This window comes from Onychostoma macrolepis, chromosome 17 (genome assembly GCF_012432095.1).
Source record: "Onychostoma macrolepis isolate SWU-2019 chromosome 17, ASM1243209v1, whole genome shotgun sequence".
NCBI classification, from domain to species: Eukaryota; Metazoa; Chordata; class Actinopteri; order Cypriniformes; family Cyprinidae; genus Onychostoma; species Onychostoma macrolepis.
This window is the reverse complement of record NC_081171.1, coordinates 16,920,617-16,947,934: the sequence shown is the minus strand read 5'-3', so window position 1 is coordinate 16,947,934 and position 27,318 is coordinate 16,920,617. Positions and strand designations below refer to the sequence as shown.

The 27,318-nt window shown below is 39.1% G+C and overlaps 1 protein-coding gene across 8 annotated transcripts in view; it reads left to right on the top strand.

The window, feature by feature from the left end:
• esrrga (estrogen-related receptor gamma a) overlaps positions 1–27,318 on the top strand; it is a 189,060-nt gene that overhangs the window by 92,477 nt on the left and 69,265 nt on the right. For 2 of the 8 annotated variants that reach the window (XM_058748775.1, XM_058748773.1), the window contains exons 3-4: positions 12,236–12,371; positions 26,699–26,827. The exons of 3 other annotated variants lie outside the window; for them this stretch is intronic. In XM_058748775.1, the coding sequence (XP_058604758.1) occupies positions 12,236–12,371; positions 26,699–26,827 (265 nt within the window). Of the gene's footprint in view, positions 1–6,279; positions 6,422–12,235; positions 12,372–17,666; positions 18,053–26,698; positions 26,828–27,318 lie in introns of those variants that run through there. 3 more of the 8 variants (XM_058748776.1, XM_058748781.1, XM_058748779.1) reach the window with 3 other exon arrangements.

Here is a 27,318-nt window from a genome sequence, read left to right as displayed (position 1 = left end):
GATTAACATGGCGGATAAAAGCAGCTAATTTTTTTACACCAACAATATACTAGGCATACTACTTACAGAACTCGGGTGATTTCAAACTTGATGTACTGCTGTGGTAGGCCAATTTCAAATCACATATTTGGCAAACTACCTTTGTTTTGTCCTCACTCAATTTAAAGTGCTCCCACACAGCTGAGGTCTTCGGCATTTTTGTCTTCTCTTCCAAATGAACTGAATTATGACTTTCATGATGTTCACTCGTGGGCGATTCATATTCAAGCGCGAATAAGAACGTTTCGCGGGGGATGCCAGGTGTTAGTGAAGAAAAAAAAAAAAAGAATATTCGAATCTCAAAATTGAAAATCGAATGCCAACCCACCAAACGAATATTCGAATAATCGAATATTCTGGTCCAGCCCTAATTATGTAAATGATAGGCTTTGTACTTCAGTCGCATTCCAACAGTGACACAGAGGAGGGCGCGCTGATGTTTGGTTCACTGTATTTTATTTTGATAAAGTACCAACTGTGCTGTCAAGTTAGCAATGCTGGAACCGATGTGTTTTGTGTGTGTGTGTGTGTGTGTGTGCTCCGGCGCGATCACTTCAACTGTTTCCTTATACCAGCAGAATCAACTTTAAACACTTATTGTCTTATTATGTCCACCAGAGCTGTTACCCGTGAATTGAATGTTCATTTCTCTACCATAAGCCATCTCCAAAGGCGTTTCAGAGAATTTGGCAGTGAATCCAACCGGCCTCGCAACCGCAGACCACGTGTAACCACACCAGCCCAGGACCTCCACATCCAGCATCTTCACCTCCAAGATCGTCTGAGATCAGCCACCCGGACAGCTGCTGCAACAATCGGTTTGCATAACCAAAGAATTTCCGCACAAACTGTCAGAAACCGTCTCAGGGAAGCTCATCTGCATGCTCGTCGTCCTCATCGGGGTCTCGATATGACTGCAGTTCGTCGTTGTAACCGACTTGAGTGGGCAAATGCTCACATTCGATGGTGTCTGGCACTTTGGAGAGGTGTTCTCTTCACGGAAGAATCCCGGTTTTCACTGTACAGGGCAGATGGCAGACAGCGTGTATGGCGTCGTGTGGGTGAGCGGTTTGCTGATGTCAACATTGTGGATCGAGTGGCCCATGGTGGCGTTATGGTATGGGCAGGCGTATCTTATGGACAACAAACACAGGTGCATTTTATTGATGGCATTTTGAATGCACAGAGATACCGTGACGAGATCCTGAGGCCCATCGTTGTGCCATTCATCCACGACCATCACCTCATGTTGCAGCATGATAATGCACGGCCCCATGTTGCAAGGATCTGTACACAGTTCCTGGAAGCTGAAAACATCTCAGTTCTTGCATGGCCAGCATACTCACCGAACATGTCACCCATTGAGCATGTTTGGGATGCTCTGGATAGGCGTATACAACAGCGTGTTCCAGTTCCTGCCAATATCCAGCAACTTCGCACAGCCATTGAAGAGGAGTGGACCAACATTCCACAGGCCACAATCAACAACCTGATCAACTCTATGCGAAGGAGATGTGTTGCACTGCGTGAGGCAAATGGTTTTCGAACCCCCCCCGGACCCCCCCAATACAGTAAAACTGCACATTTTAGAGTGGCCTTTTATTGTGGCCATAATTTTGTTCAGTGTATATCAGAGTTGTTTCTTGTTCTTTAAGAATAATATATTATAATTAGAATAGTGCACTGAAAAAACAAAATTGGTGTAGAAACAATTTTCACTTCGAAATTGCTAGTAAATTTCATAAACAATTTTAAAGAAATGGTCGGTGATATATTGAATTAAACATGAAATTTTAATGTGTTTTGACAGTATTTTATTGTAAAATTTACATAATTTTTTTCCAACTTCAAAAAAAATTATTTTCGCAATGTATCAGTACAATTTTTTTGTTATTATTATTATTATTATTATTATTATTATTGAATAATAACTTTCAATAACCTCCAACTTTCAGATTTCAATAATGAGGTTCACTATTCATGCTTAGCCGTTCAGTTTATTTTAACCGTTTTAGATTGTTAACTTCTGTGAAATGCTATATAAAGTTCCCTGAAAAAGCATAAATAATGTGAGAGTGCTTCTTTTCCCACAAGCCATGAACGACGTGGGACAATATTTCTGAAATTACGAGCTGTTTATGCATATTTATTTCCGCTGACATTTTAATTATTTGGGGCTCCGTTGGAGAGATCACATAAAAAGTCCTATAATGCTCCCCCTAATTAGTATCACCTCCAAATTAAAACGGAGGACTTTGGGAATGCTGTCATTTTCAGAAGGCCATATTGGAATTATGTTTCAATCAGCAGCCGTGAAATAATTACTTGTACACTTCTAACTGCCCGCATTTACCAAACGGTCTGCAATTTACAGCCATCATGTCCGGCAAAAGCAATCAATGGGGTGGCTATAAATTCTGCCGCAGTCAAACAGACGGATATTGTTTGTGTATGATTGTGAAACATTAGAGCCATGCTGAAGCGCTGCCTCGCTGATATTGTGATATTACTGCTTGAGAAATGTAGATGGTTTTGTTGCTCTTTGCCTCTTAGAAAACGGTTTCTAATAAACATATTTTCAGATATCTCTCTCTCTCTCTCTCTCTCTCTCTCTCTCTCTATATATATATATATATATATATATATATATATAGATAGATAGATAGATAGATAGATAGATATAGATATATTTGTAGCACATCAAACATGGTGTGGTTGATTTAACAAATATTTCAAATTGAAGTGAGATATGATAAATGCAAAGTCTCATATTGCTGTTTCCTATTATTTATATATTGCTGGATAATAAAACACTAAAAATGCACAAGTTACTGTTTATGGTTGTTCACACTTTTTACAAATTTGATTCAAACTCATCATTCAAACACATATAGGGGTGTGTATCTTAAGTCTCTTAACTAATGAAATAATTAATCTCACGGTCTCTTGATTTGTATTTTTTTTATTTTTTTTGGTTAATTATTCAATGTGTTCCATTTAGAAAATACAAATTTGGTCAGCTCAGTATGTTAACTTTGACAGCCCTAAAATTTTACATTTAACAAATATGCTTTTCCGCATTTTTGGCAGATCCCCCTAGTAATCCCTTATAGTCAGTGGTCCCCAGTTTGAGAACCTTCTCCTTAAAGCATTTAAACTGGGGAAAAAAGCAATACAGCCTAGTAATAGACCATTGGTTCTTTGAACACCAATGGAACAAACACTGTGCAGCACATAGAGACACACACACTTACACACACACTCACAGAACAAAACACAAGAATACCTATTTCCCATGCAAAACAGATTAAATTTGTTTTTTAAGTCGTCCTTGAAAACTACACACACTTTCTTTTTTTTTTTTCTCTTGAATGTAGATTTCCTTTTCCCCCTCTTGTTTCTCACAATCTTTATTATTAGTGGAATTATTCACCGGCGGAGGTGCGCGGTGGCTGAATAAATTTAGCGGAGATCTTGTGGAGATGCTCCTTGCTGGCATACATTTGTGCTCAGTTAACAAAGAGCCAGAGACGCTTAATCCCGCCGGAATACCACACTCATGTTCTGTTTGAAACCAACATAATTAAAGTCACCCTCTGAAGTAACCTATTTATATAAAGAAAGCTCTCTTACGACCGTCGACTCCTATGAATAACCCGTAGGAGGGCCGCCGGTATAATTACTTCACATTTCTAATTTAGGTGAGGGAATATTTGTTATCAAACCTGGTGAGGGGTGGGGGGGTTGTGGGATAGGAGTGGATGAGGGGGGAGGAAACGGTATTAGTTTCGATTGAGAGGACATAACTGGATCTGTGGAGCGCTTTATGGAAGTGTGGCAGGAGGACACTTTCCTGTGAGGTCAGGGTTTGTGTCGATATGTGTACCCAGGTAACTCAGAGCATTGCAGTAAGTTTTATCTGCTAAAACATTCTAATTTCCGTTCGATTTCAATGCGACATAACAGGTTTTCCACAATACTTTGCGGCTCACAGTCAGTCTTGATTTACTCGTCTAAAGAGAGAAATGGAAGAAAACTCATATCACATCCATAAGTCACTGACATCGCTGGCGGAAAACTGTTTGTGAGCAGAGGAGTTGAGCTGTGGCAGTAAACTAGCACAAACAGATTGACTTTAGTTGTTTACAGTGGCCCCTGGAACAAGGCTGCGTGCCCAGTGCATTCTGGGTAGGTGTGTAAACACGGTTGTGTTTGTGTGAGTGTGTGTTTGGCCGTGCGAGTTTATCATAAAGCACGGCAGCTCTCCAGGTGCATATTAGTGATAAAGGAAGGTGAGGGGCTTTGTTTTTCTTTAACGAGCCGTCACACTCCATCGCCCACACCAAAGGGGTGATGGGTGGACTCTCTGAGACACATACACACAAACACAACCCAGAGAGGCCAGGATTGTGTGTATACTGCAATGAAGAGGAGTCTTCTGCTGCAGTTTTCAACCGTAAGCCCAAAATCAAGTATGCAAACACAGTGCACAGTCTCTTTGTACATATTTAAAGGGACAGTATTTTTTCTGTGAAACAAAAAAGAAGATATTTTGAAGAATGTCTCAGTGCTTCAAAAGTTGAAACATTCTTCAAAATATCATCTTTTGTGATCCACAGAAGAAAGATTTTGGGATGGGTTTGGAACCACATGAAGGTGAGTAAAAGATGCCAGGATTTTCATTTTGGTGTCATATATTACTTCATTACTTATTGCATATTACTTCAACAAACCTACAATTTTTTCTTCTTCTTTTTTTTTTTTTTTTTTAATTTTTGTCTAGAACATGGCATTACTTGGACTCTCCAACAAACTATTCTTGCCTTGACCATGTAACTGCATACATGTAAGGTAATATTTATATTTTGTGACATCTGTCTAGGCCCCTCAGATTACAGCGTAAATATGTGAGCAAAGAAACAACACGTCTCAGATTCCATCATGCAAGATTTTTCACTCCATGCTATTGTGATGCAACAGGCTCAATGACATTTCCTCCGAGGACAGGAGAGAGAGAAAGAGACAAGTGTGGCTCTTCACATTAATAGTCTTTTAAGCCACTAAATGATTTCTTTTATCTGCGGCACTTAGAGAGACTGGGGGATCTCCTTTATTAAAATGAGCAACGCTTTGAAGAAAAAAAACTTAACAAATACAGTCCCACGCAATCCCTCATGCGTTTCTCTCTCTTCCCCTTTGTCTAGCCTCAGTCATCTCTCTGTTTTCAAGCTTTGTGCTGCCCTGCTCTCCAGGTGTTTGATTTATTTATATATATTTCTGTGTTTTTGACAAAGTGTGTGCGTGCCGTAGAATCCCACCAAATGAGCTGGCGGTTCAGCGTGTGGGGGGTCCCAACGCTCGAGAGCAATAACACATCCAAGCCCTTTTGTCGGAGTGTTTAGTGCAGGTCGGTGTAGAAACAGGACCCTGTTATGGAGTGAGACTGTGTGTGAGAGAGAGAGAGACAGAGATGGGGTTCCCGCAGGGCGTTGGGGGCCCTCATTAAGAATTCTTTCCCATGCAGTCTGGTCCTGGTGAAGCAGTATGAAGATGTGGCTATAGTCTGGATTGAATCCGCCCACTAGCTCTCTCTGAGAAGTCAATTACCACTTCCATACAGGAGGGACTTTTATGAGAGAGAGCATGTGTGTGTGTGTGTGTGTGTGTGTGTGTGTGTGATGTTTCTTGCACTTTCCCCCTAGTGATTTTGCTTGGAATTAGCATTAATAGTGATGCTTAATATTGTTTGTAGTTGACTATAATATAATACAAAATAACAGTCTGCCAGACTTGATTACTATCAAGCTAACTTCTGTCTGATTAGGAGATTAGTTCACATAAAAAATTAAATTTAAATCCAAACCTGTATTTCTTCTGTGAAACATAAAAGGACAAATATCCCAGCAGGCCTCGCAAAATTTCAAAATCCCTGGTAGCCCTTCGGGCAGGTACTCTTCAGATTTTGGTAGCCCGAAAATGAATTTAACTAGCCCAAATTAAAAAAAAAAAAAAATGTAAATATAGAAAATCAGATAGGAGTTTAAATGTCAATCAAAAATATTTTCAATACACAAATATCAACAAATATGAAGGAAGGAAGGAATCTCATTTCACTATTTACAGGGTATCTGCAGAATTTTTTTAAATTTTAGAAGGCACATTAACTTCTTTCTCATTTACAACTCTATGTGTTTGCTGTGTACCATGAGTTGATATTTGCATTGATCTGACCATAAACAGCAAGAAAGGCTTATTGGAAATGCAAATTCATTCTCTGCCACGAGGTGGCGCTTTAGGAGCGCTGAAATATTGCGGTTTCCCTGGAAACGCTGTACACAAAGCAGCTCCGCGCTCATAAACGCTGCTTTATCTGGAATTACAGGTAAAATGAAATTAAAATGCCAACGACACCTTTCTGAGGACAGTCGGTTCCCTTCAGATACATTGACATAAAGAAATCCGCGCCGCGTTTTGACTTGAAACGTGCAGCACTCATATTTAAATTCAATGACATCATTGCCTTTTGAAGTTTAATCCAGCCGTATCACGACTCATGTCTTTCCGTCGCCGACTGTAAGACCTCTAGAAATTATAATTAAGACATTTCTTATACCATTTAACGTATTTAAAACTTTTTATGGCCTTAAGTTTGATACAACTCACTTTAAGAGTTTTTAAGGACCCGCGGGAGGTCTGTATTTAACTAGCCCCCCGTCGGGCAGGCAGTGATACATTTTGGTAGCCCGACTGGAAAACACAATAGCCCCGGGACCTCGGGCTAGCGATTTTGCGAGCCCTGCTCAGCCACTCTTTTTTTAAAATGCAATCTCTGGCAATCTCCAAAATGACAAAAAGTGTGCCATATTTGTATGTGAAACAGACCAAATTTTTAGTTGGCATGAGGTTGAGCAAAGGAAAAGTTCACTTCTGTCATAATTTAAAGTATTATTTGTGGTGAAACCGATATTGCCATTAGCTCATGACTCTTAATGAGATGTACTGTGATAATAGTGAAGCTCAGCTGAATCAGCAGTGACTCTGAGGCAGGAGTCATTTACATGGGTTTTGAGAGATAAGCAGAGAGTAACTGGCTAAGTGTGATATCTTAAGTAGGCCATATTTAGAGTTAAATGTGTCTGTTGCTAATTCAACTTGTAACGTTTTATATTTTGTTTAGTTTCTCAACAAAGCTGCACATTAGGGAGTTGATATAATGTATTATTTCCAAAAGTCCGTTTTTTTTTTTGTTTTTTTTATTGAGATTTTTTAAATATTTGTAAAAATAACTTTTTATTTAAACAGTTTAGATTGAAAAATTATGATTTTTTTATTATTAAAACTATAACTGCAGCTTCCTACATTTCCACTTATGTACGTTGTATTTTAGCACATATTCCTCTTTCATATACCTTTACTTACCACCCAAAATCCAATATTCGGTTACTTCTGCAATCAGTAGTACAAAATAATTACCTGTGATTAACTTTATGATTATGATTTTCTTAGGTAAAATCAACGGTTGTTGGAGAAACTAATTAAACTAATAAATATGTTTTGTTTTGTTTTTCTCCCATACTGAACGACCACATTTTTTGAGTTTGGAGGATTTTAACATTTTAATATTAAATAATTTAAATGAACTCTTTCCTTGTAAAAACACAGAATTTTCTGTTATTTATAAGACAACGCTTCCCTGCCAAACACAGAATTTTCTGGGTTTCTGCGTTGTCACTGTTATACACTCTGGGGTGCTATTATGCATCTCCTGAATGAGTCCAGAATGTCCCGATCAAAAACACAGGTGAGGAAGACCCAGAAATGAGCAATCTTATATGTAAACAGATGCATATGAAAAATAATGTGATCATCAACAATAAACAGCCTATATAAATGAAAACCGCCTAAAGTTACAGAGTGAAATGTTGATCCAGGAAGTGGCAAAGGACTGTGTAAGCATTGGGGTGCTGATAGAAGCAATCCACTGCATCTTTGAATCTACATCTGCATCTGATTTTCTTAGATTTTTGCTCAAAATGTTGCTTTTTTTTTAAGAAACTCTTTAAGGCATCTTGTGGCCCCCTTAAACGTTTTCTGAGGTTCCCTGGCACTGTATATGCAAAAATATGCCAATGATTTTATCAGCTGCCACATTTAATTCTTTGTGAATTCACCTCATAGAGCCTAGTTTTTGAACCCCAAACACAACTGCAGTATGCTGTAAATTTAAAGCATATTTTAATGTTTTAATTAGCTATTAGTCCCTGGTCAGTGTATCCACACCTGTCCCTACTTTCCCTCTCTCTGTGTGAATCCCTGTGACCTACCCCTAATGGAGAAGGACGCCCTGCGGGCCACTGTGCAAAGGCCAGCAAATGTGGCCGCCTCTCCTCCAAAGGGCAGATCCATGTGTTAACGGAGATGGAGATCTTCTCTAAAGCCCTGTAGCTTTGAGGAACAGCTGCGGGCAGAAGCACAGGCTCTGTATGGGCTGAGGGGGGCTGCTGTCTTGAGCTGAGAGAGGACTGAGAGGAGCAGACAGGGCTGGAAAGTTTCGGCAGTCACATGCTTTGTAATGACAGGAAGAGTCACGGGGGTTTCTTGTGTGATTGAATGCTATCTTTGACGTGAAGATTATGTAACATGAATTTGGATGGAGAAGTTGCAAATGAGTTTGAATTAGAGGGTTTGTTTATCTAAACATGAACATTCTGTCATCATTTACTCGTCATCCTCATGTCGTTCCAAACCTGTATGACATTCTTTCTTTTGTATAGCATACAAGGAGAAGTTTAGCAGAATGCCAGCACTGCTCTTTTTTGTGAGAACATGATTTGTTTTTTACTGTCAAGCTCCAGAAAGAAAAAAGTACAGTAGTCTGCATGCTATTTTCCAAATATTATGAAAGTTTTTGTAAAAAAAAAAAAACAGACCAAAATGTAAGTAAAAAAAAAAACTTTGCTGTAGATCTCAAATCTTTGTCTCATTTATGCTTGTGTCCATTTCAAAACAGTTTGGTCAGGAGATGAGCGAGAACCAATTATGTTTGGGGGTGTCGCGATATACCGGTATTGATGGTAATCGTGATGTTTAAATAATGAAATACGTGACCCTGGACCACAAAACCAGTCTTAAGTAGCACGAGGGCGTTATTAATCCTCTCATGCGTCTGATTCACAACGTGACTCACTCAGCAGCAGCGGCAGTAAGCAACACTCAACTACCCTGCCACGTACAACTCACTCTTTGTACCACACCTCCTTACGTAACTTCCATTGCTCTTTCCACTTCCTCTTTTAAGTACCAACTGCACTGTCAAGTTAGCAATGCTGGAACTGATGTGTGTGTGTGTGTGTGTTTGTATGTACGCTCCGGCGCGATCACTTGTTTCCTTATACCAGCAGAATCAACTTTAAACACTTATTGTCTTATTAATAACCACAGTATAAAGGTCTGCTTTTAATTGTGTACACTCACAATGAAAACTAAACAGATTTTATATAATGTAATAATATTTAGTATTTTCACATCTAGATGGAAAAAAAATTGTAATTTGCACTACTGTCTGTTCAAAATAAGTGAAAAGAAACTGAGCATAGTAAAAAAAAAAAATTTTCCCTGATGTACCGAAATCGTATCGAACCGTGACCCCCGAACCGAGGTACGTACCGAACTTTGACATCTGTGTACCGTGCCACCCCTAATATCTATGCATTAAACTCTCACATGTGATTTATTTCATTCATACTCGACACCGGAGGGCGCCCTCGTGCAGAAAGTCCACAAGCGAAACTCATAGGAGTAATAAAACAAACGACTTTCCAGGAAATCTCTTACAGTATTTGGACAAAAGTGTCCAGCTGTCGCTTTAGCTGAAAAAAATGCAGAAAGAAGTGTTTTGTACGATGAAACAAGATGAGAATCAGCACACAATTGCAGCAATATATGGTTTATCGGTGTTCTTCCCACCATCTCAGGTATTTTCATGTGAATAATATATATGTATATTGCAATGCTAATCTATATAGCCTTTAACACTGTAAAATAAGAATCAGTTCACAGGAAGTTATTTCAAACACTTGATTGCTGCAATACACTATAAGTTTGAAGGAAAAATATGTAGTTATTCTAATAAATTGTCTTACTTTGACACTGTGCTAAACTAAAAACGGCTAGCATTTTAGTTTTTTGTCTCTTCTGTTTAGTGTAATTGTTCCTTTTGTATCCAATGGTGTGATTCACTGGTAATATATATATATATATATATATATATATATATATATATATATATATATATATATATATATATATATATATATATATTTATTTATTAAAATTTTTCAAGATTTATATAAATATCACAATATATCATTACCATAAATTGAGACCACGCTAATCATGTAGTAAAAAATCTGATATCGTGACAGCCCTATTTGACATCAAACTTGGCAAGACCCGTCTAGAGGCACCATGTTTTAATGCATACACGCCTTAATAAAATTTGATTTTCAATTTCTGTCTGTTCATCAACAGCTTAGAGTGGCTTATGGACAACGGTGATGTTTTGTGCTCCAAATAAAATGTTTGGCACAAAATATGAAAGGGGTCAAATTACTAGACTGTTTTTGATGAAATAATATGAAATATAGAGTTTTGACCTGTGAGACAATTTTAAGAATCACAAATTGTTTTAGTTCACCCACTATCGGTAGATATGAAAGAAAGTATGTAATTTCTCTGCCTCTATAGCATTGATTAAACAGAATCGCTATAAAGAGTACAAGGTATTTTAGCAATTATACAATCAGTATTCTCTTTGCTCCCAGTAGTGGTGCATAAATGACAATTTTAAACCCAGATGATGTGTAATATTTGAGCTGGTTACACTTTATTTCGATAGTCCACTTTAGCCATTCTACTAACTATAAGTAACTTTTTAACTACATGTCAGCTAATTCTCATTCATTTGTAACTACATGTCTACTAACTCTCAGTACGGTAGGATTAGGGTTAGTAGAATAAGTTGACATATACTTGCAAAGTTTCTCATAGTCAGTATGTTGTGGACCCATCAAAATAAAATGTTAGAAGATATTAAGCTGACAGTCTACTAATACTCTAATGACTGCTAGTTGACATGTAGTTACAAAGTTACTTACTGTTAGTAGAATGTCTAAAGTGGACTATCGAAATAAAGTGTTACCTTTGCGCTTCAAAATAACGCTGCATGGCAATGACAAACTCAATCAACGCATTACCTGTCGAGACCAGACATTTGAAATGTTTTGGACAATAAAACACCGGGCTGCAGTGTGGTGCTGAGCAGCTTTGGCATGAAGAGCATGAGTGGTACAAGATGAGAGTGATGTGGTTAAACAGGCCATGCTGACGTGATGGCAGCTCTCCATTCAGAACAGGGCCTGAGAGGCCAAGGCCACATCCTGGCAGAGCAGGGACACTTTCAATAGGAATATTTAATGAGTCCAACCATCATTTCAATCATTTATTTTTTATTTTTATTTAAGGTTTTTTCATTTTTTATTTAGCACTAACTTTATATATATGTGTGTATCACTAAATATTTAATTTTTCTTTACTTTTACTTTTAATTGTAATTTTTAAAACAGCTTTATATAGACATAATCAGTGGCAGGAACACGGCGTGGCTCATGCAGGTGCACGATGCACACGTAACCCTGTGAGACAGCAGTATTTTGTGCTCATGTTTACTCAAGCTTATCTTACACTGAAAAAAAAAATGTGTGCAGGAATGACAACCGTTTCATGCGCAGTTTTGTCTCTATATCTGCTCCGAGTACATCAGTTAAAGGCCGTTCATGTGTTTGAAAGTAAACTTGATCCCAGTAGACCTGGGAAATGACTGAAGGTGTATTAAATGTAACCACAGATAAGGATAAGACGGGTCTCAGTCCTTTTCAGACACGCTGAACTGCAAATACCTGCACTTAAAAGGTACTTTAATGTGCTAATGTGCATCACATATCAGAGGTCTGGGTATCTGTGTTCTGGATATGGGATTTATTTATTTAATGTAATTTGTGGACTTATTTTTAGTATATATGTTTTATAAAAAATCTAAATAAATGGATATTTCGATTTAGAAAAAGAATAAACTGTATTTAGTAAAGATAGATAAGCTCTCATTCTAACACCATTAATTTTCCATTCTTCACTGCAGCACTGGTTTTCTTGAAGATAGGAGACCCTTGGCGGTTTATTCAGGGCGTCCTGCGTATAGTCGGACTGCTAAAGAGATTCAAGACGAGGGAGAAGAGGGTGGAAACAGGAAACAGCAGTGGCTGTATCAAAGAGAGGTTAGCAAATGCCGCACACCGGGCTCGCCGCTGTCCCTGGAGCCCCCGCTAGCCTGTTATCACCCTGCCAAGCAGGGGGGCTTTGAAATTGGCACTTTCCTTCATGTGACAATTGTACCTGCTGATAGACCATTAGATTACTTAGCTATTCACTCATTCGCTACCATAGTAACCTTGTGTCGCTTTCCCCTTCATAACAGTGGTTTCATAGAGCGGTTTTACTCACCCATCCAAGTCTTTTGAAAGTGGTACCATAGCAGTTGTTTAAAATGTCCTTTTGGCACCCTGGAATTTTATATTGCTTATATATTTGTATGTGTGTTTAGGTATGGCTGGGGTGAAAAGATTTTGACTACCTAGTCTCACATTAAACCTACATTTTGAAATGGCATATAACCTTTTTAGTTAATTTGTTGAAATATAATTCATATTACAACTGAAAAGACTATGATAAGTAAATAATAAGAAACATAAGACTTACAGGTTAGTGAATCTGTCATTTCAGTTGCATAAATATGCATTAATTAGATTTGTTGGTATTTCATTTCTTAAAATATATTAAGAAATATTTGATGGCAAACTAGCTAAAATAAATTCTTATACTCTATTTATATATTTATTTATTGTCTCAACAGGAATAAAAACGGTTTGTCTGTACACACGGTATCTTAACGATTTTGCCATTTGTTTTAATTTAATACAGATTATTACAAGATTAATGTGAGATTATTTTGTGTTTCACTTACAAAATCTGTATAAAATGTAACATTTATTTATTATTTGAATTTAATATAATCTATTACAATTAATAGATTAATAAAAAAGTAGTATTCCATATTGTCACTATGTATCCAAATTCCTATTTTCCCATCATATGTTTGAGTTCTTAAATATTCCTTCATGTATGACAAGGCAACTCAGACCACAGTGGCAGGCATAAATATATCCATTTTGTGACAGCGATGGGGTAAAACAACAGAGGACAAACACACATACACACAGATGAGCTCTCCGCTCATCAGACAGACCGCACACACACTCTCTCACACACACACACACACACTGACCACCGCACAGCCAGTAGCTCCCTCTGTTGACCACTGCTGAACTGCAGACTGAAGGGCTGTCCCGGCACACAGCTGCCAACCTGCCTTTGTGTCCCCATCAAGACGCAATACAAGAGCACTGCAGCACTCTCATATGACAGGCACAAACACACACACACACTTTTCAGTCTACTTTCTCTTGCGAGGGACTTTGAGTTTAGGAATCTGAGGAAGCAGAAGCAGATGTAAGAAAATTATTTGTTCGCTTTGAAGCTTTGCTTGATAACAGTATATATTTAGGAATGTGTACATGCGTGTAAGTTGTCTTTAAGTTGCTTTTGCATTTTATATTGTCTAGTGCACATATACACAATCAGTCAGACAGAATAAATCACAAAAAAAAAAAAATTGTTTTCCCAAAATCATGTATAATATCTTTCATTATATAAATTACATTTATTTATTTATTTACTTACTTATTTACACACACACACATTGTAATATAGTATTAAAAATAATTACCTATTAAAATATGTAAATTAAATATGTGTGTGTGTGTGTGTGTGTGTGTGTGTATACACACACATCCACACAGCATTTTTAGTACAACTCTTTAATTATTTCATTCAATTACCTATTAAATTGCTCTATTTTTAAATTACATTATGAATATAGAAACAACAGCATCACATTTATGCAGTGTTATTGTTTGTAATACGCTTCTCCGCTCAGCCTGAGAGCTTTCACTCTGAGACGCCCCGTGCTGACCCGAGTGGCTACAAATAAGCATCCTGCCTCTTGAATTTATTACAGCCCAATTTTTGACAAGTTGATTTTAAACAACTCCAGCGGCGGCCGCATTGACTGTATGCTCGGCGGCTGGTCGGCTGACATGTGACCTAAGTGAACTTGCCCTCCCCTATTGACTGGTGTGATTGATGCTCCGCCAAGCTAGCCCTGATAATTCTTAGCCACATGTCAACAGCCAGTGACCAAAAGGGTCATCCCTGTCTTTAACATTTCACACACACAAATAAAAAACACACGCACGCTCTCACGCCCACGTACTCACACACAAGCGCTTACAAAAGCCAGACTGGAGTCTTTTCAAATCCATTTTGAGACTTTGCATAGCCGTCCTTGCTAGCGCCTAATGCGTTTTGTTTTTACATCTCAGAGCTCGTCTTTCAATCTGCCGGCTTGTGAATTGAATGCTTGTCCGTCTCTTGTGGCAGAACGGGATTCGGTTTGAAAGCGAGACGCGGCTCGTTGTAAAACACACACCGTCTGAACAATAGAAGCAGAAGCGCTGTGCTAAAACTGCTAATGAAAAAGATGGGCAGCTATTGACACGTATCGACAGCCGCTGCAATCAGCGCAGACTAGTCGTGCATACTTAAGTTCAAATGTATTCAGCGGGGCAGCAGGGATTAAAGGCTGTTAATGACAGCTTGTAGTAGCGAAGCCAGGCTCGATTCTGAATAACTTTGAGCTGCTAAGAGCGCATTGTTGTTATGCTTAAACTTAATGTTGTTAGCATGTTGCTATCGCAGTCAGATTTACTGACTGACAGAAGTTTGGAGTGATGTGTTGGGTCTTTCCAGCCCCACGTGGCCAGTGTTTGGGGGTCACAGCCACCCATTCAGCACAGATATGGAAATGTGACCTAAAGGGGGGGTCTGTCAAAAGCGGGCAGGCCACTGTAATTGAATCAATACATCCGGACACAACACTGCACCCCTGCTGTGAAACCTAAATGAAAAAAAGCATGTCGACAGTGAAAAAAAAAAAAAAACTTTGCTAGTTTGAGCTTTCAGGTTTGATTCACTTTAACCTCTTTCTTTTAGATGCTTTTCAGGGAAGACCATACATTTCAATGTGTCCATCTAACTGATTTCCTCTCTTTTTTATTTGAACAGTCTCAGTGTGCATCTTAGTTCTTCAAGTATGAGTGCTGTCTGTTAGCTCCACACTTTGCATTTGATCTACGTGGATCTTAATATGAGGAATGTTTGTTGGTCTCATGGGACCTGAGTGAACACAGGTATCCCTCCTATCTGCATTCAAACATTACGGTGGTTCCCGGTCCCCCTCATCCTCTTCATTTCCGTTTGTCATAGTGCAATTAAAACAGTTTCAAATGGCAGTCGGCTGCCTGTCGTTTCCAGGCTGCGCTTTGAAACCACTGCTTTAGTATTTTTTAATCATGTGGTTTGTTTTTTTGTGGTGCAAAGATTGCAGAGGCTGTACATTGTTTAAAAGCAGACAGATGAATAAATTAAGCAAATGTAACTTTCCAAGTGTGTGTGTGTGTGTGTGTGTGTGTGTGTTGGCTGGTCGGAAACAGTAGAGTGTTATTTCAAAACTCCTTTGTCCTTCAGCAATGGCAACACACTCCCATGTAATAAAAATAATCTTCTAGCAGTCTTTTACACTTCTCTGGAAACAAAGTTGCATGATTCTGATCGTTCAAACGTGTTTGCTTTTCCTTTTTCTGCCCATCTGTTATTCAAAGGGAAAATCCTGAATTTCACTCAGTTGTTTCTATATGTGCCATATCAAGCTTTTTCTTTCTTTGTGCAGTTTAGAAGTAGATCTAATTTCCCCGAAAGATATTAGTTTTCAGTGATGTGTGCGTTGCATTGATCTGCACCTCTTTATTGTTGATGTGCATCTCTCATTCGATATATCTTACTCTACACAACGCACCTGCTGCCTACCTGAGAATTAATAGCTGTTCGTACAAATTGATTAAAAAAAAAACACAGATATTTTGTGAAATTTTGAAATAAGTTATTAAAAGACAATGACAGTACTGAAAATGTATATAATCATACAATATTATTATTAGTATTATTAGTACTATTTATGTATCAATTAAGGTTAGTTTGACTACTTTGTCAATTGTTATTATTATTATTATCATTATTTGTTCATTCATTAATTCATTTATTGATTTATTTTAGATTTATAGATTTTTCTTTAGATTTAAGATAAACATCTTCATACAAATATGGTGTTTTTTCTTTTCTTTTTCATTTTAAATGTTTTCCTAAATGTGGTTTTAAGCAATGGCGAAGACCAATCTAATATATTTTTAATTAATTAATTATTAATTAATTAATTAATTAATTTAGTAGGAGTAGTGCTATTGTTATGTAAAGTAAAAAGAAAATACTATTTAATAAAAGTTTGACTGCTTTGTTGACAAAAAAAAATGGTTATATGACTTCATGTTTATTAAAGCAATTAAGTAAAAATCAATCAAAGAAACCTGGGTTCGTATATGAGATCCAGTGAACAGGTTTAGTTCAGTTTCAGAGACCCAAGACAGGCATTTTAAAGAGACGTCTGCCTCCAAAATCCCTGCAAGTTTGGAATATGAAAGACGGTCAGATGCAATTTCTGTGGCGGCGTGGTGGGGCAAGCACAATGGTTTGTGGGCCGGTGCGGCTCCTGAATTTTCTTATCAGTGGGGAATTGTGGTGTGCTGAGATGCCAGCAATATCTTCCCTGCTGCTGCTGGAAATGCAGCGAGCCTGTGACACGCGCGTAAACATACACACGTACTTGCGAACGGCGCGCACCGGCAGCCTGGATGCCCCGCAAATGTGGCTCAATCATTCTAGAACAAAGGGGTGCCTTTGATCTTTTCCTCAGCCTTTTCTCGCTGTATCTGTCAGTGATGTGGTCACGGTAGCGTGTGTCCACTCCCTCACTTCCACATTTGCTGTGATGGGCCGCTGTTATGATGTTGCGGTGGATTGCAACGGTTTTTCAGCTCTGTATCGTAAAGTGTACGACAACATTCGCAAGCCTGAAAAACTACATTTTTTTCAATGCAAAACAAACAAGATTTTTAAATTAGCTTATAACACTTTTTTTTTTAATGTTCCCTGTGCAGGTGGACGGAAGAAACGAATGAGCGTGTAAACAGAGGCGGATGCAAAGCGAACAGCAAGCGGCTTCATTCACAATGTTTTGTATCAACAAAGTGAGCGGTTTTATCTGCGCACTTGACAGCGCGAGCCGATAAGCATTGCTGAGGGAGAGACGCGGGCTGCTTCTTTAAACCCTCTCTCACCCCCACTTTCCCTCTCATTACACCACTCCCCCTCCCTCCTCCTCTCCCTCTCTCTCTCTCTCTCTCGCTCGCTCGCTCTTTGTCTTTCCCCTCCCCTCTCTCCCCGCTCCGTCTCTCTGTGGGCGCAGACACTGCCCTGTCTCACTCCAATTGGCTGGGAAGCCACCAATCTGGCGTCCGGGAGGGCCGGGGGGACTGCATATGCAAAGCCCTGCTTCATATTAATGAGCAGCAATCGTGGCTTTAAGTCCTTGATTAGAAGAGTGCAAGAGCTTTTGGTCCCAACTGGCTGTGCCTATAGGCTGTCACCGGGAGAACGGTCCTGTTAATTGCACTGCTCAGTCACGGAAGGGAGAGAGAGGAGGAGGAGGTACAGAGAGAGAGAGAGAGAGGAGCGGAGACCGAGAAGCCAGAGAGAAAGAGAGAGAGAGAGAGAGAGAAAACTTTAATTTATAGAAGAGGTTTGCTCAAACGATGATCGCAGAGCGCACATGGATTCGGTAGAACTTTCGCTCCCTGAGTGTTTTTCCCTGCACTCCGAACAACAGTAGGTACATTTTCATTTCTTCTACTTCTACTTGTGTGTCCGGCTAGACTGTTTGTTTTGTCCGTATAGTTCCTGTCCTGGTTTGTTTGTGTGTTTATGTGTGCATGTGGTCACCGTGGTCCTCCTTGTCAAGGTTGTTTTCGCTGTCAGGTAGCGTCTGGAGCCTAGTGTGCGTGCGGATGTACGTTGTGCCGGTAGCTGACGGCTTATCCAATATTACAGCAATCTGTGTCCGCTTTGACAGGACAGAGTGCGTTTTGTGTAAATCATTAGGAGTGCGTGGCGGAAAACAACATGAGAGAGAGAGAGAGAGAGAGAGAGAATACCGAGGGAGGAGGGGAAGACGAAAGCCATGGGATAGAAGGGAGAAAACGGTCTTAGGTGGCTTGAATCGCAGACCGGTCGCACAGCATGTGGCCCGCTAAATGTATTAAAGACGGTGTGCTGGCTCAGAGAGAGAGAGAGGGAGGGAGGGATTGAGTGCGCGGGGCACGAGCGGACCGTCCAGGAGCCGGCAGAGAGAACAGCTCCTTAGCTTCATATTTATCTCTGTCCCGCTCACTTCTGTCAGCGCAGACTGAGGAAACATGAATACACTGATATAGATGTCAGGTTCTGCATTGGCAGACTTTTATTCTGTTCTAAATACCTGCTATTTTGTTTAGTTGTTTAGTTATAAAATCATGTGAGATAACAGCTAAAAATGAAATATTTTAGGTGAGAAATCTAATTAAAATACCATTCATAGTGGTTCTTGAAAAATTAATTTTATAAAATAAATTCAAATCAGATTAAGTCCTGTAAGTCATGTCTATTTGTAAAGCATTATGTAGCAAGTCTTTACTTTTTGAATCTGTCAAAATAGTGATGTAGCAGAACAAGTGCACGTACAAGTTTGATTAAAGAAACAACCAAACTATTAACCTCTGCCCTCTGCTGCATATGAATACTGATAAGAAAAACAGGCTGTGAACTGACAACACCTACAGTACATAGAAAAGAAAAAAAAAAGACGCTGAGAAGGGTCAGAAAGATCACAAACAGGTAACCATCCTGGTCTCCTAAACCTTCAGTCACCGTCCTGAAAAATACAACACACGAGGAGCTCAACTTCAGCCTGAAAGCCATTTATAAACACACCTGAAGAATCCATGCTAACGTAGTTGTGAAAGTGAATTTATTTAGTGATGGAGATTTAAAATATTGTATGCTGATGGAATGACAGCAGTGGTGTGGATGTGTTGGCACACACCCTGCACTGGATCATTAGATTGACTGGATTATTCAGACTCATGAAAGGAAATTCAGAGATAAGATTGTCGGTTCTTCACAGCCTTTTAGCCATTTGGCGCTCGCTCGCTGTTTGATCTTTATTTTAACACAAATTGACTACTGAGTTTCTAATTAGTATATTAATGATGGTAATAACAACAAGTGCTGGTTTAGCTATTATCATAATTACAGACTCTCACCGTCTGCATGTACATTTACATCTGCACGCTCATTTTAATATTTACATTCACAGTTAGAGAGCGTGTTGGTATGTCTTTTTGGATTATTTTAATTATGATGGGAACCTTTACATCTTTATAAATGTTTTTGTTATTATTATTATTAAGATCCTTATTATCTAGATTTTAGTTATCAAGTTATTTAGGATCTCTAAATGTCTATTGTTTGTTTTATAAAAAAAAGATTTAAAAGCAGTTTATGTAAAAATAAAATAATAATAAAACTAATAAAAACAAATAGATTTTTAAATTAATTTTAAATTTGTTTTATACATTATACATATTTATTAAAAAAAATTTAATTAAATTTTTTTTTTTTTTGCATATGTGGTGTACAACTTTGATTGTTCAGCGTGTTTTCAGTTTTGTTTAACGAATGAATAAGGACATTTTAAAAGGCTTCCATATTTACGTGAAGAAATTCATGCAGCTTCTCGAAAGATTGTCATAAAATTACATGCATGCTTTTCTACTGATTTTACTTTTTCCTCAAAACCTTCTGTAAATTTCTAGAATGTATGTGTATAATAAAAAAGAAACAATTTGAAAGCAAAAAGGAGAGGAAGAAAATTACATCAAAGCTTAATGCTTGACATTTTTTAATTTGACCAGAAGCAAGCAGTCAGCTTTTTAAAGGCAATGGAGTGTGAATGTCCACTGGAAGCGCGGGTGTCATGTGTGTAAAATCACTGCTGGACTCTGCAGTGGGCTGAATAGTTCAGCGCAGAATCGTGCAGAAGGTGTCTGAGTGTTCACTCATGCATGTTCAACCTTTTGTCGCTTTTGCAGATGATTTTAAAACACCGAAACCCCCCTGTGGCCCTTGAAGAAAACTTGATTTTGCGTTTTCTCTACACCCGTTCGTACTCCCTACTCTCTCTCTCTCTTTTGCGAGAGGCGAATGAAACCCCAGAGGCTGGGATCAGCAGGAATAAAGAGAGATTGTGTAAATTAAATTCCATTTAATCTCCTTATAAAATCATTTACTTAATTCATCTGTCAAATGATGTCAATATGCACAGCGCAGATTTATTTATTCTGCCATGTGTGCGGTGTGTGTGTGTGTGTGTGTGTGTGTGCGAGGAGGCCTTTGTTGCCGTTCAGTCTTGATTTGGCTCCATCCCATTCCCCTGTGTGAGAGGTGTCGTGGCTCGTCCTGCATGTCTTTCTCTTTCCGTGGCCCCTTGTCGATTACTGTCTGGACACTCTTTGTCTTTACGCTGTCCTGCTTATTGGAGACAGAGCATTGCCACTTCCCCTTATTTGAAGGGGTCTGAGGCATTCCAAGGGTAATTAACTCCAGTTAAAAGAGAGCCCCCTCCCTCCCGGCCCCTCCAGCGGCCTGTCATTCAGGAGAAAAGAGAGGCCAGGGGGGGGGGGGGCCGTAAGAAAAAAAGGGAAGCTATATTTTTGCCCTTTTGTTAAAAAGTGCAATAAGTGGCCCGTCGGACGGATGCACACACTCGTGTGAAACGGTCGCACGCAGGTGCCGCACACATGAAAACACACGGCCGGCCGTGAGCGCGAGAGCCTGATGATGCAGTTGTCAATTTGTGTGATTTATGCATCAATCCATCAGGATTTTCCGAACGCACTGCGGCGATTTTTACGAGAAGTTGAATAAGGGTTTTAACAGGGCCCACGCCAGCTGAGACTCGCTCGATTGCGTAAAAAAAAAATGACCCACCGGCATTAGCGATTACACCAGAATGTGCTTTATTCTCTGCAATTTTTAGACCTTGGTTTCCTGTTTGCTTCTTTCTTTATTTTGCGGATGATTCGGCCTGCTAGAGAGAGGCAGAGCAGGCGCGGGCCGGCTGAGAGCCTGTAGGATACAGTTACAGCAGGTCAATAGGGAGTGTGGTCACTCCAGAAGCAGGAGGGTCCACGAGGGCTAGATAAGGGTGTAAAAATAGTGCTTTTAGCCACTGCGTTTTCCACCGGCTCCCAGCAGACTCACCGTTTGTCTCTCGGCATGCAGATATAGCTTTTCTGAATCTGTTTTCCCTTCCTGTTTAGTTATTTCTCAATAGAAGAGGCATTACAACAAATTAATGTTTTTTTGTGTGTGTGTTGGTTTTATACTTTAAAAATATAATAGTGTAAAATAGTTTTAGAAGTAGATTAGCGCTGTGAAGTAAATAATTCGAATTTAAGATGAAAATCGGGATGTTTTTTTTTTTTTAATGAAAGTGATATAACTGGCATTTACATTTGTTTGTTAATGGTTATGTGTGTCTACACAAGAACATTTATATGTGTGTGTGTGTGTGTGTGTGTGTGTGTGTGTGAAAGCACAGGATGTTAGAGCTTTAAGGCGGTAAAGTTTCTCCAGTTCTACTGGTGTGAATCCGAACTGATTTTTGAAACTCTTTTAGCTTCATTGGTCTTGCAATGAAATTGTGAAATTGTGGAGGTCTCGTAACAGAGAAAGGGAAATGAATCGCCCAGCTGGGTGACGGATGACAGTGAAATATTTCTCTGCGCTTTCTCCTGTCATACATCACGTGTGTGTGTGTGTGTGTGTGTGTGTGATGAGATCAGTATGATACTTACCATGTAAGGCCCGACTCCTTGCAGTCAGATGTGGAGCGTTTCTGGAGGCTGTTCTGGACTCTTTGAATCGCTGAATTTCTGCACTGTTCGGAAACTTGAATCATATTATATTTCTATTATCTCATGTTTTACATCAAATTAAATTAAGAATATTTCAATAAAGTGAGTTATTTCAAAACATTTAGATGAAAATCAGTTTTATTGTTAATGCACTTCGCCGGATTGTTTGTAAAACACCTTTGAGCTTCTATAGGGCCGCAAACATATGTATTAATATCTATACGCACACCTTCAGGCTAGTTTTTTTCCCTCAAATAAACCAGAATGATGAAATCCTTGGAGAAACGTGCTGCATTTGAAATTCAAATTCCACTAAATCAAGCCTGTGTATGTCATTTTCTTCAGCACTTTTATGTGCATTATCTCGCTGTGTTTGCTTAACATGACTTTTTAAAACCTGTTTAAACGTGTCCCCGTGGAAACGCTTAGGCAAACAGAAGCTATTGTTTCTTTTTCATCTAGAATGCGAAATTTCTTGACTTTGAGTTAATTCAAACGAGTGTTATTTCTGCCCTGCTGTAGATTATCAAAGTGATCCTGATGGGAAGCTTTTGAACAAATCTGCTTATGTGCAGTAATTTTTCCAGACAGGGTGCGGATGTACCTGACTGTAGCCTATAGCACTGTTTGAACTCACTTGTATCCGCAGATAGCAAAACGAAATTTTTGGCGTGCTTTGCGGGATGTAAGAGTAGACCTGTGCATGTCTGTGTGACGTGTCAGACGGGTGTATTTGCGCTTCATAGCTCCGTTCTCGTCTGCTCCCAGCCCCTGTTGCGCGGGCGAGCGGCTGCATTCCCGTAGAGATCCGCGTGCTTCCAGGCTGGAGCGCCCGCACACGCTCCGTCATATTAAAGCTGACAGTCCATCTGCCGCGTGGCCGGCCACGCTGCCTGTGCTGCCCCTGCGTGCGAGGCCCGCGTTTAATTCCACCTGTCCCGTTCTTCAGCCTTCAACCCCCAAAGGTTAAATCACGTGCTCGTCAACGTACAATAACAAGAAACCCTGCTGACACGGTTTAAAGCCGCCACCGGTGGTGTCTGTGACATGATAGCACTAACAGTGTGGCATTTAATAGCAAAAGCTATTATTAAGGCGTTAGATGTAAGTCTATTTTTGTGTTTTGCGTTTATAAGCGTCTCAGCATGTGTAAATGTTTAAGGCATGTATGTTTATTGTGCATATATGTTTTAGCTGGTTGGAGGACTGGGTAATTAGCAGGGTATGAGTAACTAGTCATGTGAGCTGTCAGGAATGAGTGAGAGAAAGAGAGACAGAGAGATATAGGCATGGCATTTACCGTGCATGGGGCGGCCGTTCCTGCATAAGGAAGAATGGCACCTGTCTAATCAATCAGACCCCCACTATTCACAGATGGAATAGCAACACATGAGTGAGTCGCAGAGCATGGCCGCAACACAGACACACACACACACACACACACACTCTTGGCTTAATTCAGCTCATTGTCCTGCGTGTTAATCCTTGTCCGCATGGATGCAGTACTTAGGCGTTTTGACAGTAGCGTGAAATGGGCTCAGGTAGATCCCTATAGATTCATTCTCTCCTCTAGAAGCGCCTGTTTCTCCCACTGATCTGAAGTGACACTTCATTTTAGCTGTTACTCTTGTTTTCATTGTTTGACCAACCTTTTATTTCTAAAACCTTTTAGTTTGTTTTAATACTACTACTACTACTAATAATAATACATTTAATGAATGAGTTTTTATTATTATTATTATTAGAGTAGTAGTAACTAAAAGACAATTTTAATATATTAATTAAATTGAATCAAAGTAATTCAGTGTTAGTATAATATTTATCTATTTTCATTGTGACTTTATGGGGATGATCAGACTTTGTCATTTAGGCACCTCCACATGATTTTGTTGTGTATTTTCTTTTTTTGTGTGTGTGTGTTTTTTATTTTAGTATTATTATGACTGTTTTTTGTTTCTTTTTATCTTTTTTCCTCATTTCTTTTCTATGTATTTTCTTATAAAATTATATAGGTTTCTTCTCATTTCTTTTCTTTTATTTCTTTTGTTATTTCGTACAGTTATGTAGCCCTAAATGAAGTAAAGAAGCGAGTAAATGATTAATGTGATGTGCTGTGTAAATGTACAAATTAAAGGAAACATTTTGACTGTGCTCAACAATCCAGCAATCCTGCCCTAATTAATTTCCCTATATTTGCATAAACTATTTTACTGTACATACTCAGGCCACGATTACCATGTTATTTACATAGCTCTGTCACAAATGCTGTTCTGAAATATCAGCCGTACTTTAGCATTCCAGATAAAATAGATCTTTTGTTTTCTGGAAGCGTTTAGTGAATGACTGAGATAAATGTGTGTGTTTGTATATGTCCGTGTGCACGTGCATGTCCTACTGTGCATGTTTTTTATGCGTTGTGTTGTTTACTTTGATTTAAATATTCAAGATGATCTTAAATAAAGAGATTTTATATGCTTGAAATGCATATAAATATGCTTAGAAAATGTATTTACTGCTGTGTTAATGTACTTTTTTTACATGCAAACCTTCCTTTCTGATTTCTTTTCAGATGTTTAATATTGTGCCACTAAAGTCAAAGAGTTTATTGGCTTTTGATGTAATTTTCATCCTCGTTTGCTACTAATGTCCTGTTATATACAGCATGGCCTGTCTGCACATCTGACAGGAATTAAACAAAAAAAAAAGAAATATTGCATACTGCTTTAGAAAGCATCCCAGTAGTTAATGACAGATATTTAATGCCGCTAGCATTGGGAGTGCAGTAGTGTGTTTGTGTGTAAAGTCACGTTAAAAAGAGTTGAGAGAAACAGGAGTGTATCAGGCCGTGTGGCGTGTGTGATGCTGGAGCTTATCGATTCCGCTGCTCACTCGCCCAGAACTAAAGCCAACACATTACGTGTGTGTGTGCGTTGCTTTTTTCCACTAAGCTCTGACTGGCTCACCAGCCTCACACACACACGCACAGCACATGCTGTTCTGCCCACTGTGTGTGAGGTAAACACACACTCTGAAGTGTATCACTCCAGAATTAACTCTCAAATTAGCAATGATTGCGACAAAATGATTTGACAATAGCTAATTTTATTCAAAACACACTAATGCTCCCTGAATTTTTATATGGATTTCATGTCCTCGAATTTGAGAAATTGATTAGGCCTCCAAATACAAAAAAACAGTAAAACTACAATGCAAAGTAAAATTTTGAAACTTTACACTTTATGCTGAAAGCACAAGATTATTTAAAAACGGAAAAAAAAAAAATTGAAATGGAGAAAATTCAGCGAGAAATGCCTAAACTTGATCGCAGACAGATAGAAGAGGCGGATCGACAGAAACAAACACGAGAGCCTGAGAAAGACGGGAAGACAGATCTTCATGGCTGCGTTCTCTCAGACAGCCGCTGAAGCACAGCATTAGTTGAGTGATTAGTTTCATCAGTCCGAGTGTGGGGACAGTTGGGGGTTGTGCGGCTCTAATGACATTGAACGTGTTTGCTGAGTTGGAACGGAGAAGGAGAATTAGGGGCCTCCTCTGTTAATTAGAGAGTGTGGCAGACTCACACACTCAGCCGCACTGCCTGTGGCTCGTACCACTTCACTTCCTTTGCTCTCCAGTGCTTTTAATCGTACAAAATCTACAGTTTGGAATTTTCAAAAATGATTGTTTCATCTTTGACAGAGAGCTTGTTGTTTTAGCTGAGAACTTAAAGTGTGTGTTAAAATGCGCAGGTGTTTTTCTTAGGTGCTTTTTGTGGCCTCAATTAATTTCCATAAGTTTGTATAAAGATTTTGCTGTACTAACACACAGCAGCCGAGGGTTATTTACATCCAGTAAGTCTGCAACAGACACTCCTGTATCAGTCTTTTGTTTTCTTCTGAGGCGTCTTTGAATGATTTCTATGTGATTTTTTTTTTTTTTTATGTGATTACCTGCAGCTGAGAGTTTGTTAAAAGCAAGATTTGATTAATAAGGACGTCTATCTTTGTCCTTGAAATGCCCGATGTTTAGCAAATAAACTGGCATACGTCAAAACATTCCTTGTTCGTTTATATGATCATTTCTCAACCAGTTCTGCCCCCTCTGATTTGGAGGGTCCTGTAAAGCCACGGGCTCTCCCGCCCTTATGTGTACAGGGGCCACGGGTGTGCGTTGATCTCCCAGATTCTTTCTTTTATCTGCCGACACCTCAGACTTGTTAAATCTGCGGCCGGTAGAATGATGAGTCTGCGCATTAAAAACGCCAAGGCCGGTTTCAATTAACGCCTGGGATTAACAAAAGAGCCCGTCTTTACCCTCTTCCGATCCTCAGCGGAGACACACAGTTACAGCCGATCCATTGAAGAATGCCGGTCAGGAAAGAAGGAATATTTTCTCTCACAGAGTGCCGAGCTGCGTCACTGTCTGTCAGCAGTTAATGGCTCAATGGTTCTTTATCAGAATTCCTCAGTCCATCTCACTGACCCTCGTTTTTATTCCTTTTCTTGCTCTCCCTTTTGTTATAGAATGAATTTATCAAAGGCCCAAGTTAATAGCGAAGATAAGTACGCCAAATGCGGCGCTTGGAGAACACAACAGCAATACGACATCGAGGCCAGTCACATGCGTGATGCACATGCTCTATATAACCAAAGGTAAGGAAAGGACCAAAAATAGTGTCATCAAAAGCCAAAATCAGTTCTGGTGATTATTATTTTGTTATTTGTTTGTATGTTTGTTTGTGTTTTGCCTGCCCAGCTATTATTTATCCATGCTTGCTTCATTCAAGTCAGTGTCTTAGTCTAGTTCATCCAGTGTTTGTGCGTGTCGTCAACTTGCAGGACGTAATTTCTGCATGTTGTGCCCATTGTGTGCTGTAAACCTGGTCCTAGGCTGTTCCCTGGGCTTCTAAATGTGCAAAAGAGTAACTAGATCATTTTCATTTGTTTTATATCTCAGTGTTTGTGTGTTGATAGATAGATAGATAGATAGATAGATAGATAGATAGATAGATATGCTCAAATGGAGTATAGATGTGTATAGGGAAAGTTTATGTTGAGTTTATGGGTATAGGTTGGAGAGGTTGCGGTTGTCGCCCCCTCCAGATGCAGAGGAATGTGTTAAATGCTTCAAGGATTCCGATTAG